Genomic DNA, 19,241 nt, shown 5'->3' with positions numbered 1-19,241 from the left:
AATGGGCCTCTGACTCATGTTGGATGGGGTCTCCTTCGGGGTCAACCCTTTGAAAATAAATCGAGCACGTTGTTCGCTGCCATCACTGTGTAGTTTTTAAAAGAGTTGTGATTTGAGTAAATCACTTGGTACGGGACAACAAATAGCTCATCGAGCATACCATGCAAACGCAACAAATATGCGAAAATTTCGAACCTACCCATGAGGTAATATCCCATGGATAGTGTGGAGTGTTGTGATTGGTCCAATTATGTGGGTCCCACATGATTTTATGTGGATCCCACATGATTGGACAAATCATGTGCTTCCACACCACCCATGGGGTCGAAGGAACCCAAATATGCTTTGGTCCTTATTCCGCACTAGTATGAGGATGTTCTTCGATCAGGGCAACTTATAATGCGAGCCATGCCCAGGACTATGAATATATGACACACACTATGTTGAACTCGATTCGCTCCAGGTGCAACATAGCGCGCGTGTGCGCTCATAGCTATAATGCTTCAGCACTCCACGGTGACCTTTTGACCCTGCCCCGACGACATTCGGGTCTACACCTCCTCCCAATGTCTCACTCCACCAAGTTAACCTGATACTCAAATGTCAAAAGAAGGTGGATCAACATGTATGTTTATTGATGAACATCTGTTTTGAGTGCGCATAACCTATTTTAGGGTGACGAGTTCTTATAGCACGTATCATGTATGTATATTTTAAGATCATGGATCATGGATCATGGAATACCTTATTTGGATACTACCATGTAGGATTTCTTTATATGTCTCGAGTAAAATGAACAACGTTTTGCTTACATGTTATAAAAAGGGGTCTGTTTATGTTAGCACATGAGCACTGCTCATGTGCTGCATTCAATGGCCCAATTTTTTGCATTTGAAATGTTCGCGTGAACATCTCAAATATAAAAAAAAAATGTCGTTGGATTCTCATTCGAGCAGTGTCCGAATGAGGTAACATAAACAAAACCCAATATAAAAGTTTTAACAAATGTTTATTAAAAAAACATATGTGCATTAAGTATTATATTTTTTATATAAAATATTTTAATAAATTTGAACTTAAAAATTTAATTATAGTATTTTATTTATCGTACAATTTGTAGTTTCTGTATTTACACTTTAAAAATAAGAGTATTTTAGGCGATCTATTTTCGATAACCAAAATAATTATTAAAGACTATATAATTTTAATTAATAACATAAGTATATATATACTTATAACGACAATATACACGATTTAATCTTTTTTTTTTGTTTACAAATATCATCATCTTTTTTTTTTTTTGCGCATTTGTCAATGGAAGTCATTTTTTCTATAAAATATATAAAAAAAAATTCTAGATCTATCGAACTAATTTTAAATTAAAACGAATAATATTAATGAATTAAAACAAATGTATTCAATGAATTAATTAAGCGAATAATTATGAGTTAATGATTATGTATTTACTATTTATATTTCAAATTCAAACGAATCATCTTTTTTTTTTTGCGCATTTGTCAATGGAAGTCATTTTTTCTATAAAATATAAAAAAAAAATTCTAGATCTATCGAACTAATTTTAAATTAAAACGAATAATATTAATGAATTAAAACAAATGTATTCAATGAATTAATTAAGCGAATAATTATGAGTTAATGATTATGTATTTACTATTTATATTTCAAATTCAAACGAAACCGACAGCGGGTTTTGCTGGAAACAAGTCACGTGTGGCAGCTCCCTTTATTTTTGATCCAACGGTCCAGATAATCGCGTTGGCTCAAAGCTACTCCGCTGAGCTCAAATTCAAAAACCCTTTCTTTATTGGGGCATTAGGGGGGGCAGTCAATACGCAAACCATAATAATAATAATAATAATAATAATAATAATAATCAAAACAAGCAAATCTCTCTCTCGATTAATCAAATGGTAAGTATTTTGTTGAGTGATTCGATTATGGTTTTTCGGAATTATAATTTTGTTTTCTTCGATTTTACGTGTTTTTTTTTTTGGGGATAAAATGACTGTTTTCTGGGTTTTTTTAGGCGTTGCCGAATCAACAGACTGTAGATTACCCCAATTTCAAGCTTGTGATTGTTGGTGATGGTGGCACTGGTAATCTTTAATTCTTGTTTAAGTTTTAGAACTCGTTGTTGTTGCTAAATTCGAAATTTTATTCGTCACTCCATTTTTTTTCGGATTTTAACTTTACATTTTCTTCGTTTATGGTTGCATGATTTAAAGTTTTAATCTTCGTCTTTTTAGGGGAAAGATATTTCCTTTTTTCATTTCAAAGCTTGTTTTCAATTTTTGTTTCTCTTTCGTGGTGGTTGGAAACAATAGTATTTACTCTATTTCATTTAATTTGAATCGCATTTGTTTCTTTTACTAGAAACCACCAATTCTGATAGCATTTTGCATATCTTGGAGCCTTTTATCTTTCTGAGTTCAACTATGTTTTCTTTTTAGCCGCAAACATGGATAACATACAAACAAACAGCTGAGTTGCTTTTGTTGTTGCAGGAAAAACCACGTTTGTGAAAAGGCATCTTACTGGTGAATTTGAGAAGAAATACGAGCGTAAGATTGTTTGTCAAGATCTTTACTTGAAAACTAGTTTTCTGTTTTTTTGTGTATGGATGTTTTTTGAAGAGTTACTGTTTTTGTGCAGCCACCATTGGTGTTGAAGTTCATCCATTGGATTTCTTCACAAACTGTGGGAAAATTAGATTTTATTGTTGGGACACAGCCGGCCAGGAGAAATTTGGTGGCCTTAGGGATGGATACTAGTAAGTGATTTTTATTGGCACCTGTTATTTTGTTGCTGGAAATCTCATTGCTGAAGTGATCAATGTTCCTCTTATGGTGCTGAGAAATATTAAATACTGCTTCAACTCTTAAATTATATGGGTTTGCATCTTCTGTAAAAGTGTTAACGTTTGATATTTTCTGATGCCATAAGTGAGCACCATTATAAACACGATAATATATTAATTACACATTTTGTTAGAATCTATCGGTTGGTTGGTCTTGGTATATAGGTCATTTGCTTAGCTAGTCTATTATAACCTATTCTCCCGCAAAAATTACCTGATATCGATGTTTCAATCGCTGCAGCATCCATGGACAATGTGCAATCATTATGTTTGACGTTACAGCTCGGTTGACCTATAAAAACGTCCCTACATGGCACCGTGATCTTTGCAGGTATACGTGTACTGTTAATATTTTATTATTTTTGAACTTCCTTGGACTTAAGGTACAAGCTTGACATTGTCTTGTGGCTGAAACTTTTGTCCAATTTCAGGGTCTGTGAAAATATCCCAATTGTGCTTTGTGGGAATAAGGTTGATGTCAAGAATAGGCAGGTAAAGGCAAAGCAGGTTACCTTTCACCGGAAGAAGAACTTGCAGTACTATGAAATATCAGCTAAGAGTAATTACAACTTCGAGAAGCCTTTCCTGTACCTTGCCAGGAAACTTGCTGGGTAAGTGCGTTCATCACTATTATAATTTTCATGCTGATACTATTTCTTCTTTTTCTTTTTCAGCATCCGAATTTGATGATTCTTTTGATCGAATTGTTATTTGTCTTGATTCCATCTGTTTCTCTGGTTGCAGTGATGCTACTTTACATTTTGTGGAGTCTCCGGCTCTTGCTCCTCCTGAAGTACAAATTGATTTGGACGCGCAGCGACAGTGAGTTTCTGTTTGCATTCGCCAAAACACAGTAGAAACCATGCACACCCTATTTTACTTGGCAAATGAAACACGACAACACAAACAGATGACATAAAACAACAGGAATGTGCTAACCATCTTATCGTGTCCTCACCAATAAATCACAGCCAATTCATTGCATTTAAACTACTTGTCTGTTGCTTTATTACCCGTTGATCTTGCAGGCATGAAGCAGAGCTTAATGCAGCTGCCAATCAGCCCCTTCCGGATGATGATGATGAGAGTTTTGACTAAATTTTTTATGGGGACTTCCAGTTCTTGAATACTATGTGTTATGAGTTTTCGTCTCCCGCTTCTGGCTAGTGTTTAAAATCTAAATCATGTTTGTATGTTTAGGTCATATTGGATGTTTCTGTTTTGTTAGGCTTTGGGGATCTTACTCCCCAATTTCCATGTTTCCTGCAATTGCTTCTGGAATCAATAGTTCGTTCATACTTGTGAGCTTTCAATTTGGCAGTTGGATTTATATTTGTTTTGAATGGATAATGAAATTACAATTTGGTATTTCAAAATAATACTTAACAATTTGGCATTTGCTTCTTTTTACACAGATTTATGTTTTATCAGACATTAATGCTCACAATGGGATTACTTTAATTTTTGAGCGGTGTATGTTAATATTTTTTTAGTCCGTTTCGGATAAATCATTTTCTTTATATTTATTTCCCCGGCTTATCTTTTTCATCTCTCCATTGTAGCATTTTTTTCCATTTATTTATTTTACCTCGTCAAAAATACGGATTTTCACGGCTAAAAAAATAATTTATATTTACACAACTCCGCCGATATTTGGGAAAAAAAACATGGGAGAGAGGAACGAGATTTCTCTTATTCGTTTTATGTGAGAAATGGAACTGATTGCAACATTACTTTAAAATCCAAATGACACTGGTAATTTGAGCTAGCAGACGTAAACACTGCAAGTTTAAGAAAAATATCTATGCAAGTTGATTCATGTAGTATTAGCATAGTGGGAATAATCCATTGTATGAAAAATCTATCCTTCATCCAACAGAACCAGGAGAAGAAGGGTAAAAAAATGGCAAAATCCATTAAGTTTCTCATCATCTTAGATGATTAATGCAAATGAATGTTGATTATGAAGTTATCCATATTTAGTTGCTAACATGTGGGAATCCTAGACGAGAACATTCATAATCTCATTGGCATTAAAAGTGCATTTAGCAAACAAATATTTATTAGACACTATTAGATCTTGTGTCAAGGATTAGTTTTTCAACACAAGGCACCGTTTGGTTTGAGTAATAGGATAATTAGGAAAAATTCGACCCTATCTCATGGGTATTACCCCATGGGGCAGGTGAAAGCATTTTATCATGTTATGTGGGGCCCACATGATTTGAACCAATTAATGAGTGCCACCTACCCCATGGATATTAGTCGAACCTCTCGGATAATTAGTATGCATAGTATGTAGGATGGTAAGAAAAAAAGTTTATAGATAAATATTATATTGTGATAACATGTATGTGGTTTGGTGTAAGTGATTAATATAGATATATAAATTGTACTGCGTTTGGTATAATGTATTGTCTTTGATATAATGTATTGGAAGTGAATAAATTTTCTGAATTACCCCTGCCTACCTATATTAAAATAGGTTAAATTTGTATTTTCTTGTATAATTTTTTTTTAGTATTTTGAATTTTTTTAAAAAAAATTTTACTTGGACAATACGATGAGATTATTTGTTATTCGGTAATTTTAGTTTGCCATCAATTTTATTTTCATTTTACTATATTTGAGTGTACTGTTGGTGATATCATACGTATACATACATATAGATATATATATATCCCATGTACAGAATTCATGTAACTAATAAAGTATATGGTTTCGATTCTCTAGAAAAACATAAAAACTAGTCTATTATTTTTTAAATAAATTTTCTAAATTAACCATGCTAACAAAAATAAATGGTTCTCACCAATAAATTATTTTTCATCTCACGTGGTAACATGCATGGAATAGTCATATAAATTCCACATCCAAAAATGGTTTACAAATCCATGTCTGATTTTTCCGACAAGTTCCACTAATTTCATGGGGGGAAAAACAGTTTCCACTTCTTGAAAAAATATACTTTAAGCAATGTAATTGTAATTCTATTTAGCATGACATGTTATGTTCTAAACTTTTTAACCACAAAACACAAAATATATTCATTGACGAGAGCACACGTCTGCCTCATATGAAATACCTAATTATGTAGTACAAAATAATCATCTTACAAATCCTTCGAGCCACCACCGTAAAACATATTCAAAATACGATAAGAGATGCATTTTCAAGATACAAAACAAGATGCATGTTAACTGGCTGGTGACAGGTAAGGAAACTTGCACCTGTTTACCCTTGCGGCGTAGATAACTTAGAAATCTGTCAGCAGATTTCTGAGAAAATCGAACCTTTCTTCTTCCGGCAGCGTGTAAAAAAGTGTCAGTTGCTTTGGTCTATCGACTAATAAGGAAGCAACGCTTATTCTTTCAGCCCTACTTAGTTCCACAACCCTACGTAGTGCCTCGAACACATCCTTCTCAGCATTGACTTGATCGTACTCAACACCAATCCGTTTAACCAAGTCGGTCATTGTGCACCTTGACATTTGAATAAACTCTTTTATTGCATCAACAAATGTGTCCTCAAATTCTTGTTGGTTCTTTCTTTTTCTGGATACATGTTTATTACCTGAAGCACTCAAAGATGGTGCATTTGATGCAGATATTGATTCACTTGTACCTTCCACCACGCGGAATATCTCGTCCAAGCCTTGTTTCAAATCTGGAACAATATCAGTAGGCATTTTCAGTACGCCCTGAACTGCATCTGGAAAGTCCCTTACATGGTTGCCACTAGCACGATCATAACCAAATATTTCACACCAATCGTTGTATAATGGCCATGTCTTGTACCGCATTGTACGAACGCTGTTATCCATCTGTGTAACAATAATAATGTATGACCGGAGTGAACATTATCCCTTAGATCTATTCAATGTCTGAACCAACCGAGATTATATGATTAATATAAAAAAATGTATGCTTACCTTAACAAAGTCCTCCCATGCTTCCGAAGATGCCTCAATCATTTTCTCAGTTTCATTCCATCCAATTCCACTTCGACTTAACATTGTTTGCAAAAAAAAACCATGAGTTCTTTTCCACACATGTATCTTGGAGTTAATGTGTGGGATACCTCGTAAATCAGTCATGGGAAAAACTTTCTTCATTGCATCCTCGAGGAAGACCAAATATCCAGCGCGGAAGCCGTTGTCGCTCTTAAAACCAGACTGAGCTGCATCTTTCAGTGCCTGAACAAGGACTTCCTCCTCTTTTGTAGTCCACAGTCCACACACGCCTGCTTTTATCAGATTTTTTTCCTTTCCCAACTTTGGTACCAGTGGAAGAAACAAAATCCATGGTGATCTGATTTCGTACTGAAAATACATGTTCTATGACACATAAATCAAACTGAAAATATCGGTCAAAACTCACATATTTTAGAACGAGATACAAATCCATAACGACGTGAGGTATTTCAATTACAACACCAAACATACTATGTAAATGTCCCAAATCAGCAAACAAACAGTAAGCACAAAGTTCATGTCAAAAAGCACACGTACAAATAAACTACCACCACATGTAATATAATCATCTGTTGCTATACATAGACATAGCTAGGTTATCTCTCCATGCATCGCAAGTAGTTGAAGACTCTAGATTCTCAATGAACTCAGAAGCAACGGGATCCGTTGATCCAAAAATTGCATCATCGGGTTCTTGAAGAGGGTCATCAGACCTTTCCATCCTAATGAAGTTATGTAGGAAAATACATGCCAATATTATATTGTTTTGCAATTTGAGGGGATAAAATGAAGGACTACAAAGAACAGCCCACCGTCTCTTCAACAACCCAAAAGCTCTTTAAATTACATTACGAGCATGACAATGTTTTACATTGAAGGACCGTTTGTAATTCCGTGGAATAATGGGACCACTTCCCCAATCAACTAGATGATAACGAGTTCTCCTGTACGGTGTTAAGAATCCTTCAACATTTGCATAGCCATTGTCACACAAATAGTAACATCCTGCCAAGTACCATACAATTTAATTTACTAAAATTTAAAGCATAATGTATTTTGCAGTGCATTAACAACAAAATAATAATGCACAACCTCTAGGGACTTTTAATCCGTTATGTCGATGCACAGCATCTCGTAGAACCCGTGCATCAGCTGCAGATCCTTCCCACCCAGTTAGAGCATAAATAAATTTCATATCGCGGTCGCAGATGCCCAAAACATTTACTGCAATTGTGCCTTTTTTCGTTCTGAATTTTGGTTTATCTTTGTTTGAGACATGTACACTCACATATGTTCCATCTAATGCTCTAGACAACCCTACTGTATGATGTGTGTGCAATGACATAAAATGAGAAATTAATAAATAGATACGTATTATTTTTATTACTTTATTGAGTCATTTTGATGATAAAAGTGAACTTGTAAATTACAAGTACATTAGCATCGAATTCGTAGTGATAGTACGAAGACACTGACCTTAAACCATTTCCGTGAATCATAAGAGCAATTATCATCCACCGGAATAGGTTTCACCAATAATATGGGATATAATATTAATTTGAGAACAGATTGTAGTACTTCGTGAAAATGAATACTAATTGTTGATCCACTACGTAAGTAGTCGTGTCCCACAATTCTATTCTTCTTGTGATGTGCTAAAACGGACAAGAAAATTGCAACCTTCTCCTCACACCGTGAATATCTACTATCAGCTAACCCCCCGACATGAGTTAACAAGTAGAATAAACGTGCAAATGCATTTCTGTCAATCCTCGAATTCACAACACATTGCACATCTCCTACTTCTATAATCCTCCGTAGATGGTCAGTTTGAGTACGAATTCTTCCAGTAATACTGTACGAGAGGTCTCTCACACGTCGCCTACGATTTCGAGAAGCTATGAATTTCATGTACAAACGTGTTACAAGCGCTAAAAACACGAACCATTGGACCAATATTTGGTGCACCACAATCAATTTAATGATGTTTGAATCTAGTCGGGCCATGACAAGTAATTCTGCAGAAGTTCGCTCAATATCACAAGTAGAAGCATCATATTTTAGATAACAACCAACACATTAAGTTTGATGAGCATAACAAAATTGATCATTCAACTTTTCTATTTCTGCGCACCACAATATTTCAAATAAAAATGTGTTTGACAAAATAAATATTTACCCAACACATTACTGAAAATGTCAAGGACATACAGTAATAAATTGAAGAACATTTTAGAAATCATCCAAAAATAAGGGTAAAAAACCCAAAATACAGCACCACTCGACCATTCTACTAAACATATATGTAAAAGAATGAGAGGTAGAGTTAATACGCCAAAATACGTTATAGGGATGTTGTTTGTTTGGAGAAGTGCTTCGGGCCTTTTTTCTGTCCAGGACTTTAAAAACGCACTCAGAGATGAATTGAAAAAGGCAAATGAGTAATTGGACGCTACCGTCCAAAATCTATGATGTAGCTTAGGAGTAAATAAAATAATGTTTAAATAATAGTTTTTTTTTTTGAACACATGTTTAAATAATAGTTAGAAACCCCTCCATGCATTAAAATAGTAGGCACAGGAACTAGCATTGAAATTTAATATAATGCACCGAACCAATCACAAAGTGGGATGAGTAAAACAAAAAAAAATCATCTCTAACACCGAACAGTGCTAGAAGTCCTACTCATGCTTGTGAAAAAGAAGAAAATCTCTAATTACAGGCAGTGTGTTCCACGTATGAGAAGATCGCTTACAAATAATAAAATGACATACAAAGCAAAAACACAGACTCGAAAGAAGAAAGAGACCTCTTCTATTCAGCAAGGGAAGTAATACAACCTTTGTTCAATAGTTTCATGCCAAGTGACACAGTTCAAACCAGAACCTCAAAGAATCCTCCTCTTGCTCTTCCAGATTCAAAGACGCTGCATCGAAATAGAAAAATCGTGTATATTTCAATATTAATAGAAAAACATGGAAGCAATAATGCTATTTAAAATGCTTGACCATGTGTGCACGAGGATGATGAATTTTCTCAAGGTCGAGGGAAGTTATAATTCTAGGCATATTTCGAATATGAGGAGAGAGAAATCACTGCTCAGACTGACTAAGTGGACATCTAAATAGATGTGTAGCATTTTGGTACCTCGGATCTGTCATTGACTCATAATAATGGTAAATAAATGATTTCATTGCACTCTAGCCCAAAGGATCAGTTGATTTTATTCATATCTTATTTCGTTCCACCGTATCCGTGATGGTTTTAACAAATAATCACACTAATTTCATTACAAAGGACATATGCTAACTTTGTACTCAAACATAGATCTCTAAGCCATGACTAGTGTTTAGAATTGGTTAAGGCAGGGGGGATTCAGCTTTGGATTGGAATGAGGATATATAATGGTAGTTTTATATTATACTATGATAGATAGGATAAGACATGAAAAAGAAGCATTATTATTACTTCGATTCTATTTATTATATTATTATTATATCGTTTATGTTTATCAGTATTAATTTTATTCTTATTATGATTATTATTACTACTGAAATTATCATCATTTATTTTATTTTTATTATTAAATATTTATTTATTATTGTCATAATGATTATTATTACTATTTACAACTTTACATCCGATATTATTATCATCATTTAACTATTATTATTATGGTTCTGATTATTTTATATACTTATTTATCTGTCGAGTATTATTATTAGTACTATCATTATGAATTTCATGATTATTATTTTATTTTTAAAAATATTGATTATTACTATTATTAAGACGAAGATGGGTAAAAGTTTAGGTTGGTTAAAATAAATAGGAGAAAAGTATAATTTTGTGCATAAAAGAATGGAAAGTGGGAATAGATATATCCATCCAAAATGGAAGAATGAAAAATTGCTGCAAACATGAATGCAATTGATAATTTCATAAACTGTAAGGACATGAAATGATTGTTATAAAATTGATTGACATGTGCTAAGTTGCATGCACATCACAAGCCTCAAAACTAGAAGCAGGTAAACTACACTGCACAAGGACCTTTCTGAAGTTGCTAGCAAGCTGCAAATTCCTTTCTTTCTCGAGAAGCTGTCAACTGAACAACTTCTTTTATTCCTCTATTTCTTTTATTCCTCTATTACTAAAACAAAAAGATTTAGATACAGGAGCTGAAGACAGAGAAACGTACATGAACAAGCAATTATTGCTTTCATTTGTTGCTTACACTGGCAGAATCAGAAGTAGCCAATTTACAGCTTAAGTAAGCCAGTGTCAGTTCGATGGATACATGAAGATCATGATTCATGAGTTGCAAGGCAGGCCTGACCTTAAAAAATGTTGTGTAGATTAATATGTGCAGTACCAATAAATAAACATCCGTAAATCAATGCATCTTTTGGGAAAAAATCCGGAAAATCCAGGCATCATCTTTAAACCTTCTAGAGTAGATGATATGTGGCACCGACTGTAGCCCTGAAGAATGCAGGGATTGAATATAGATCAGTAACATCCTTAAAAGTGTTGCCGAGGTATGCTGAAGAAATCAAACTTATATCATTTCTATAGATCAATAAAGAACACCAAACAGTAAAATAACAGTTAAACTCGACACAAGTAATAGTCAAAACTCAACAAAATAAATGTAAAAGCAATTTGCTATTGTCAAGATTCGGAAAAACTGATGAATTACCAGAAGCCATATCGAGACGCCACTGACCTGCACAAATTCAGCATAAAATGTTTGCACTCAGAAATTCTGGATGCAACTTTTACAGGCTGATTTCAGGCATTGACAGTGCACTCCCAATTGTTTCTGAAATATGAATTCACATGAGAAATCTGAAACCGAGTGGATAGAATAAAAGTACATATTATCTCTCACACATTCATGTGACTATAACCCACTTATGGGTAGAAACAATGAACTGAACTTTTTGAATTTTGATACCTATCTAAAAGAGCTGTGACCAATAAAAAAAATGAACAATAACCTTATGCTGATATGAGATCATCCATCAATGGATTTACCATATACACAGCAGTAAAACTGGAAAATCAGTAACTCCAAGATGACGGCTCATGCGCTTGAAGTTAAAGCAAAGACGTTCTGTTTCAACTTCAACTTTCCACTGATAAGAAGATCATAAGTCGCATCATCAGGAGTGAGACCTCTATCAAGCATTTCATCATGCAATCTAAAAGCCTCTATTAAATTTCCATCCCTGAAATATCCAGCAATTAATGTATTATAAATTAGTATATTAGGCGATATGTTCTTTTTCTTCATCTCTTCCAGGATCTTGGCAGCATTTTCCACCTGTCCTTTGTTACAAAGACCATTCACTAGAACCGAGTATGTGATAAAATCCGGACTAATATTCTTGGTGAGCATTTCTTGATAGAAATCTGTAGCAAGAATGATATTTCCCTCCTTTAGGAGCCCATCTATCAAAGTGGTGTAAGTTTCCACGTCACACTCAATCCTCTCTTTCTTCATTTTATCATAAAAGTCAAGTGATGATTCCATATTACAAAGGTTTTTGAAGCCATCGATCATGATGTTGTAAATAACTTTATTTGGAGATAGACCGACTTGAAAGATTTCATTGAAAAGCTCGGATGCACTATTCATGTCACTTCTTTTGCTATATGCATTTATAAGTGCACCATATGCAGTTATATCCATGTCAACACCTTTTGCCCGCATTTCATTTAACATTTTCAAAGCAAGATCCACCATTTTGTGCTTGCAAAATCCATCAATTAAAGTGGTATAAGTTATGACGTTGGGAAAAATTCCTGTTTTCGACATTTCCTGATAAACATCCACTGCAGAATTAACATTACCTTCCTTTATAAAGCCATCGATGATGCTATTATAAGTCATGCACATGGGACTAAAACCAGCCTCCACGAACTTCCGCATTCTATCTTGTGCTTCACTGGTTCGGCCTGCTTTGCATAAACCACTGACGAATGTATTGTACGTGAAATCAGAGGGGGCAATTCCCATGTGCACCATTTGGTCGAACATTTCAATAGCTTTTTCAGTTTCACATTTCTTGAAATATCCATCAACCAATATACTATATGTGACAACATTTGCTTTCAAACTCTTTACACCCATTTCAGAAAGTAAGGCTACTGCCACATCCATGTTCCCCCTTTTGCAGTTCCCCAGAATCATGTTGTTATAGGAAACCACGGTTGGTTCAACTCCCTGATCAATCATCTTGTCCCAAATTTTACGTGCTTCATCTACCCTAAACCCTTTACAGAACCAGGAAATTAGATTATTGTACGTAAAAGAATTGGCAATTCGAGCTTTAATAGCCTCATCAAAGAGCTCGAGTGCTTCGTCCAGCATTTGAGCCTTCAGGTATCCTTTAATTAAAGAATTTACAACATAGACGGTGGGAAGAATACCAGCCAATTTCATTTGGATATATAAGTCTCGTGCTTTCCCCATATTTCCATTCCTACAACATCCTTCTATGAGGACAGCATAGGTGACCTTGTTAGGAATAAGCCCATCCTCGACAATTTTATCGAATAAGGCCAAGGCACTATTCAAATCTCTCTGCTGATAATACCCCTTCATCAAACTAGTGGCAACAATCAAATTCAAGGGATGCCCACTGCTAATCATTTCATCCTTCAACCTTAATGCCTTTATCATGTTGCTCTGCTTCACACACGTACAAATTACATTCGTAAACATACCCTCCGAGGGAACCCAACCCTTTTCTTTCATCTCAATCAACAAGCCAGACGCGACAGTAGAATCCAGTTTCATACAAGAAGCCCGAATAGCTGAAGAATAAACTCGTTTGTCCAGATCAATACCTCTACGCTTTGCCTCCAGAAAGCATTTATCAGCCTCCTCAGCCTTACCCTCTCTGAGGAAGCCAAGCATCATCTCATTCACGGTGTTATGATCATAACTTATATTTTTTACACACAAGTCATTGAACAATTCCTGTGCAACATCAATCTTGTTTGCCTTCATCAATTTACTCAACAAGTTATTTAAGACAAATATAAATGGCATTATGCCATTACAAACCAATGAGTTGTAGCATTCCAACGCCTCGGTTAACCTCCCCTCTCTAATATATACATCCAACAGGTAACAAAAAACACGGGGCTCCAGCTCAAAACTATTTCTCTCAGCACAATGGATCAAGTGCTTGACAAGTGCAACGGATGAGGTGGGAGAACCATTAGACAAGTGGCAGTTCAGCAAATTCCTAGCTACATTATAATGTCCCGGGGTACTCACGAGTATATGGAGCAATATGCAGAAAGGACAAGGTATTCCACGCGCGAAACCATGCTGTTTCTCAACCCATTTGAAATAATTGAGCGCATAACCGGGATCATTTCTATGAGCCAGAAGGGTTTCTGTGACATGGGTTTGGCTCAGGTCAGAATTTTTCGAAATGGGGGTATGAAAAGATTGGATTTTGGTCGAGTTCTGAGACTCCGAGGTTGAATGTGGCTCAGCAGAGTCGAGCTGTGAAACAAGTGCTGGATCAGTAGTGGAGATGGAAGAATGAGAGGATGATGATAAAGATTTGTAGCGAATCAATGAAAGAAACGATTTTTGAGGAAACGAAGAGGAGGGGATCAAGGATTTCATTTTTATGCACGAGATTTGCTGGCAGCGGCATAAACTCTGGCGACAGGGTTTGGGTGTTCCGAATAGATGGTCGATATGTGTATAGAGTTGTCAAAATGGGCCAGGACCGTCGGTTGGCCCGCCCGGCGTGGTTGGTTTGTGGGCCGGCCCGCACCGCCTAGTCTAATGGTGGGTTGTGGTGGGTTGAGGGTTGGCTCGCAAAAACCCGCCAATTTACACGTGAGTTCGTCGGATTGTCCCGCCCCGCCACTTAAAATAGGTTGGCGGGTTACGACGAATTGTAGACCGGCTCGCCCCGCTGGCCCGTTTTGACTCTCTATATGTGTGGAGGTTTTCTCAACATTTGAGCTTCGAAAAAAAAAAACTAAAAAATCTATATATTAAAAAAAACACTTTTTTAAACAAGCTTTTGTAACAAAAAGTAATACTTTTTTTAAAAAAAAATTAAAAAATTTTCCTCCGTATTAGTGGTAGTCTTAAAAAGTAGAAGTTATTCCATTATTTTAATTGTAATAATCAGTAAATTGTGATATAATGTACTTGCTGATTTAAAATAAAAACGACGAATGCAATTTCAAAATCATAAATTCATTTGTAAATTAAAATAGTGAGTTTAAATGAGAAAGATAAAACACAATACCTAAGTTAATGAGTAAGATTTGAACTCGACTTCACAGTAAACTTGTCTTGTTCTGGGCGGGTCTAAAATTGGTCAAATGGGTCATGGGATGGGCTAGGAACAACTGTGCCTAGGAACGAGTCCGATACGGTTAACAAGTTTTAAAGTGTGTTTGGTTATAAAAGCCAACTAAAAATACATTTTTTATAATTAAAAAAAATTGAAAAAAAAATGTTTTTCCTGACAAATTAAGTGTTAGGTTAAAAAAGTTGTTATAAAAAAACACTTTAAAAAAGTATTTTTAAAAAATTTACGATTTTTGATTTTTTGTCTTCTGCTTCTACTTTCGTTTAGAATTTTAAATAAAATCACTTTTAAATATTTATCCAAACACCAAATTTGCTTCTGTTTTTTAAAATTATTAATAAAAGAACTTAAAAAAATAAAGTTTATTTAAGTGTTTTTAAGTACCAGTTTCTGTATTCAAACTGGCTCTTGATATATTTGTTATCACATGAAGAACAAAATTAGGGTTTGGTGGCGTGTGCCTGATGGCTATTATACCATGTAGAGTTTTGAGATAACGTTTAATGCTTATTGATCTTATCACGAATTATATATATAAAAAGAATGTGCAAGCCTATCAAACTAGATAAGTACAAAATAACAACCCAAGATAAACAACTATACATGGACGGAACTATATGAAGCCCAGCCCAGCCCAGCCCAGCCCATATAGTTAGTATATATATATATATATATATATATATGTGTGTGTGTGTGTGTGTGTGTGCACCTGTTGATGTGACATTCACCTATTGGATGTAGAGGATGTCACGTCAGCGGTGCACACAAAAGTGCACATCATGGGTGCTTATAATATCAAATCTGTATATATATATATATATATATTATTTGTAGTTAATTGAATTTTTTAATTTCTTGATATATATGAGTTTTATTTCAAATTTTAGGCTTCTAAATTTTGTGTATATATAGACCATTTCATGGAACATTCAATATATTGAACATTATATGTTATTAAGTAGAAAATAACATCATAAATACAAAGTAAATTTATAATTATGTACATTATCAAATTCAAAAATTTATTCTTTGTAAAATATAAAACAAGTATTTAAGTTATTTTAAAGAGAAAAAATATTTTTTTCATATATTGACACATCAATTTTTCATGAAATTTTTTATATAATACAATTTAATTATTGAATTACATTCACTATTGAATATAGAAAATATTTATAAGGATATTGATATATTAAAATTTTGTGTCATTACTAGCATGATTGATGTTCAAACTTTTTTTAAATCATAAACAAGTTGAAAGATATATGAATAATAAAATATTAACATATATCTATATATTGACCCTATGATTTTTATTCATTTTTTTCATGTAATATTAGCCCCCTACGGCAAAATCCTAGTTCTGTTCCTGCAACTATATACAAGGAAAAAATAATAACAATAAAGATATAAAATAAAATAAAATCTAGCAAATCAACACGGCACCTATCCAATAATTTTGATTAATGCATTGGTTATTAGATTTATATTACTTTGTATTTTCCTAGAATTTAAAATGTTTTTTATTTATGTTTAACATATTTACATATCTAACTTAAGACATGTCAAATTTTTAGACGACATTGAGGGGTCTAAATGAGGTAGTTCAGGTCTAAGTCTGAGTTCGAGTTCAAAATTTTTATTAGTTCGAATCCCTTAATTTATAATTTTTCATATTATTAGTATGAATTTATTTCATATGATTTATTATTTTTTTTTTATCAATTATCATATTTTTTATTTATACTAGCATAATCTCACACACGCGTTGTGTGAGTATAAAACCATATAATATATTTAATATTGCATATTATGTATAAATATTATTTTTTCGATAATATTTAAATATATATTTTTTCATTTATAAAATAATATAAAAATAAATTTAAAATTTATTTATCAATTTATCTTATTTATAAAGTTTAGTTGAGAAAAATATGAAAATTTGAAATATCAAAATTTCAAAAAATAAAATAACAATAAAAGTGTGATATTTATATAACATAAAAAAGATGATGTCTAAGGGAAAGATTATTTATATATAGGAAGAGATAATGAAAATAATAATATATTTATCAATATATAAAAAAATAAAATTTTATAATAAATCTAAGTATGTCTAATGTGTAACGGTGTCACGAATCTGTATCCGTAAGACATACGATAGATTAATAGACAATACTTTTTTCATGGGTGATCGGTTAAACAAAATTAACTAACAAGACCTTCACAAGAGTTTTTGTGATAAATATAAAAACCAAGATTTGGATCCCTCGTACAACTAACATCACGAACTGCCGGATTGGAGTTTGAAATCACGCCCCCTACATCTTATTAAATTAAATATTAAAAATATATTATAGATATAGACAATTTAAAAGTATTAATTACTCAACATTTTTGTTTATTTATACTATCTATTACTTTTCAAAAAAGGGTTGACTTCGAAGGGGGCTCCATTCCACATGAGTCAGAGATCTATTGCCTCATGCGGGATTAAATCGAGGGATATGCACGAGCAACAGAGACCTGAGGGAGGGAGCAATATGACCTACTCCCAGAGCATACCCCACAAATATTTCAGCAGAAATATTCTCCACACGAGGATCGAGCCCGCAACGTTGAGAAATTTCTTTTCACATTACCTCAGGCCTTACCAACTCGCCTATGCCCATGTGGGTTTATACTATCTATTACTATATATAAAGGGAGAGGGCATAATAAAAACCATCATTTGGTGAAGCTTTTTTACAGTCCAATAATACCCTTCTAACTTCCCACTATCCATTATCCACATTTTTTTAAACACAAAAATCTCATCCAATCATGTTAATCCGCATTTTTTTTTTCTCACAATCTCAATATTTTTACACACCTAGCAACTATATTTTGATTGGATAATCATTAAATCTATTAGTGGGTTTTCAAATTATAAAATTAAAATCATATATTATGATGTAAATATTAAAATTTTATTAGGTTCCGATTTAATTTTATTTTTGATATAAAAAATTGCATAAAAATTTCATTAAAAAATAAAATATTTCAGGGAAACATATTGCATGTGCATTGTCGTTAGTTTATATAAAGAATCTGCTTATTATGCAAACAAATACACTAATTTTTTTGCCATAATTATTCTTAGGGAGAAATACATTTTTGGTCCTGTAACTTTAACATTTCCATTTTTGGTCCTGTTAAAAATAAATTTGTAATTTTAGTCCTGTAAATTGCATTATTTTTTCATTTTTGGTCCTATTAACATTGACTTCACATTTTTAGTCCTGTAACTTACATGATTTTTTATTTTAAGTCATGTTAATATTGAATTTACATTTTTAGTCCTATAACTTGCATTTTTTTTGAAAATTTTTAGTCTTGTTAACACTGAATTTTATTTTTTTTGTCATGCAACTTCCATATATTTTTATTTTTATTTTATTTTTAGTCATATTAAAGGTGAATTTTCATTTTTAATAGTTTTATTTATAGTTTTATTTATATTGTGTATTTTATAAGATGATATTTAATGTAAAAATATTTTGAATAATTTTTAGTTGATTTTTTATTTAATTCATTTAAATTTTAAAAGTTTTAAAATATGTAAATCATAATATATTATGATTAAAAATATAAAAAAAATATGCAATTTATGGAATAAAAAATGTAAATCCATCGATAATATGACTAAAAATAAAAATAAAAATATATGAAAGTTACAAGACGAAAAAATGAAAATTCAGTGTTAATAGGACTAAAAATGAAAAAGAATGCAAGTTACAGGACTAAAAATATAAATTTAGTATTAACAGGACTAAAAATGAAAAACTCATGGAAGTTACATGACTAAAAATGCGAATTCAATGTTAATAGGACCAAAAATGAAAAAAGAATGCAAGTTACTGGACTAAAATTGTAAATTTACTTTTAACAAAACAAAAAATGAAAAATGTGCAAATTACAGGACCAAAAATATAATTCTCCCATTATTCTTATAAGATATAATCTTACATTTTTTTTTTCTCTTTTG

At 33.0% G+C, this 19,241-nt stretch overlaps 2 protein-coding genes across 17 annotated transcripts; one reads left to right on the top strand and one right to left on the bottom strand.

The window, feature by feature from the left end:
* Positions 1-1,787: 1,787 nt before the first annotated feature.
* LOC140863508 (GTP-binding nuclear protein Ran1B) lies at positions 1,788-4,274 on the top strand. The gene is made up of 8 exons (XM_073266974.1): positions 1,788-1,931; positions 2,048-2,117; positions 2,526-2,582; positions 2,674-2,791; positions 3,120-3,209; positions 3,310-3,489; positions 3,623-3,700; positions 3,907-4,274. Exons 1-8 carry the CDS (start codon positions 1,929-1,931, stop codon positions 3,974-3,976), a joined length of 666 nt encoding a protein of 221 aa, XP_073123075.1. The 5' UTR covers positions 1,788-1,928; the 3' UTR covers positions 3,977-4,274.
* A 1,610-nt stretch (positions 4,275-5,884) lies between these two features.
* Positions 5,885-14,536, bottom strand: LOC140894322 (uncharacterized). Of its 16 annotated transcripts, none has more exons than XM_073302822.1 (6): positions 11,855-14,536; positions 11,581-11,676; positions 11,053-11,336; positions 6,959-9,777; positions 6,810-6,885; positions 5,885-6,701 (listed from the first exon to the last, which is right to left on the bottom strand). In XM_073302822.1, the coding sequence occupies exon 1, from the start codon at positions 14,503-14,505 to the stop codon at positions 11,941-11,943; it is 2,565 nt and encodes an 854-aa protein (XP_073158923.1). In that variant the 5' UTR covers positions 14,506-14,536; the 3' UTR covers positions 5,885-6,701; positions 6,810-6,885; positions 6,959-9,777; positions 11,053-11,336; positions 11,581-11,676; positions 11,855-11,940. The 16 variants fall into 16 exon arrangements, with proteins under 16 accessions (XP_073158923.1, XP_073158920.1, XP_073158914.1 ...); XM_073302819.1 differs by having other exon boundaries at positions 5,886-6,701; positions 6,810-9,777; positions 11,053-11,185; positions 11,300-11,336; positions 11,554-11,676; XM_073302813.1 differs by having other exon boundaries at positions 5,886-6,360; positions 6,452-6,701; positions 6,810-9,777.
* Between the last annotated feature and the right edge of the window lie 4,705 nt (positions 14,537-19,241).

Source organism: Henckelia pumila, chromosome 4, assembly GCF_033568475.1.
Source record: "Henckelia pumila isolate YLH828 chromosome 4, ASM3356847v2, whole genome shotgun sequence".
Classification (NCBI taxonomy): domain Eukaryota; kingdom Viridiplantae; phylum Streptophyta; class Magnoliopsida; order Lamiales; family Gesneriaceae; genus Henckelia; species Henckelia pumila.
Note: the sequence above shows the minus strand (reverse complement) of the source record. Positions and strands in the feature narration are given on the sequence as shown.

Coding starts and splice junctions, on each gene's coding strand:
- LOC140863508 (XM_073266974.1), top strand. Junction 3,210..3,309: donor TGGCACCGTGATCTTTGCAG/GTATACGTGTAC, acceptor GTCCAATTTCAG/GGTCTGTGAAAATATCCCAA. Junction 3,701..3,906: donor GATTTGGACGCGCAGCGACA/GTGAGTTTCTGT, acceptor TTGATCTTGCAG/GCATGAAGCAGAGCTTAATG.
- LOC140894322 (XM_073302822.1), bottom strand. CDS start 14,505: ATGAAATCCTTGATCCCCTCCTCTTCGTTTCCTCAAAAATCGTTTCTT.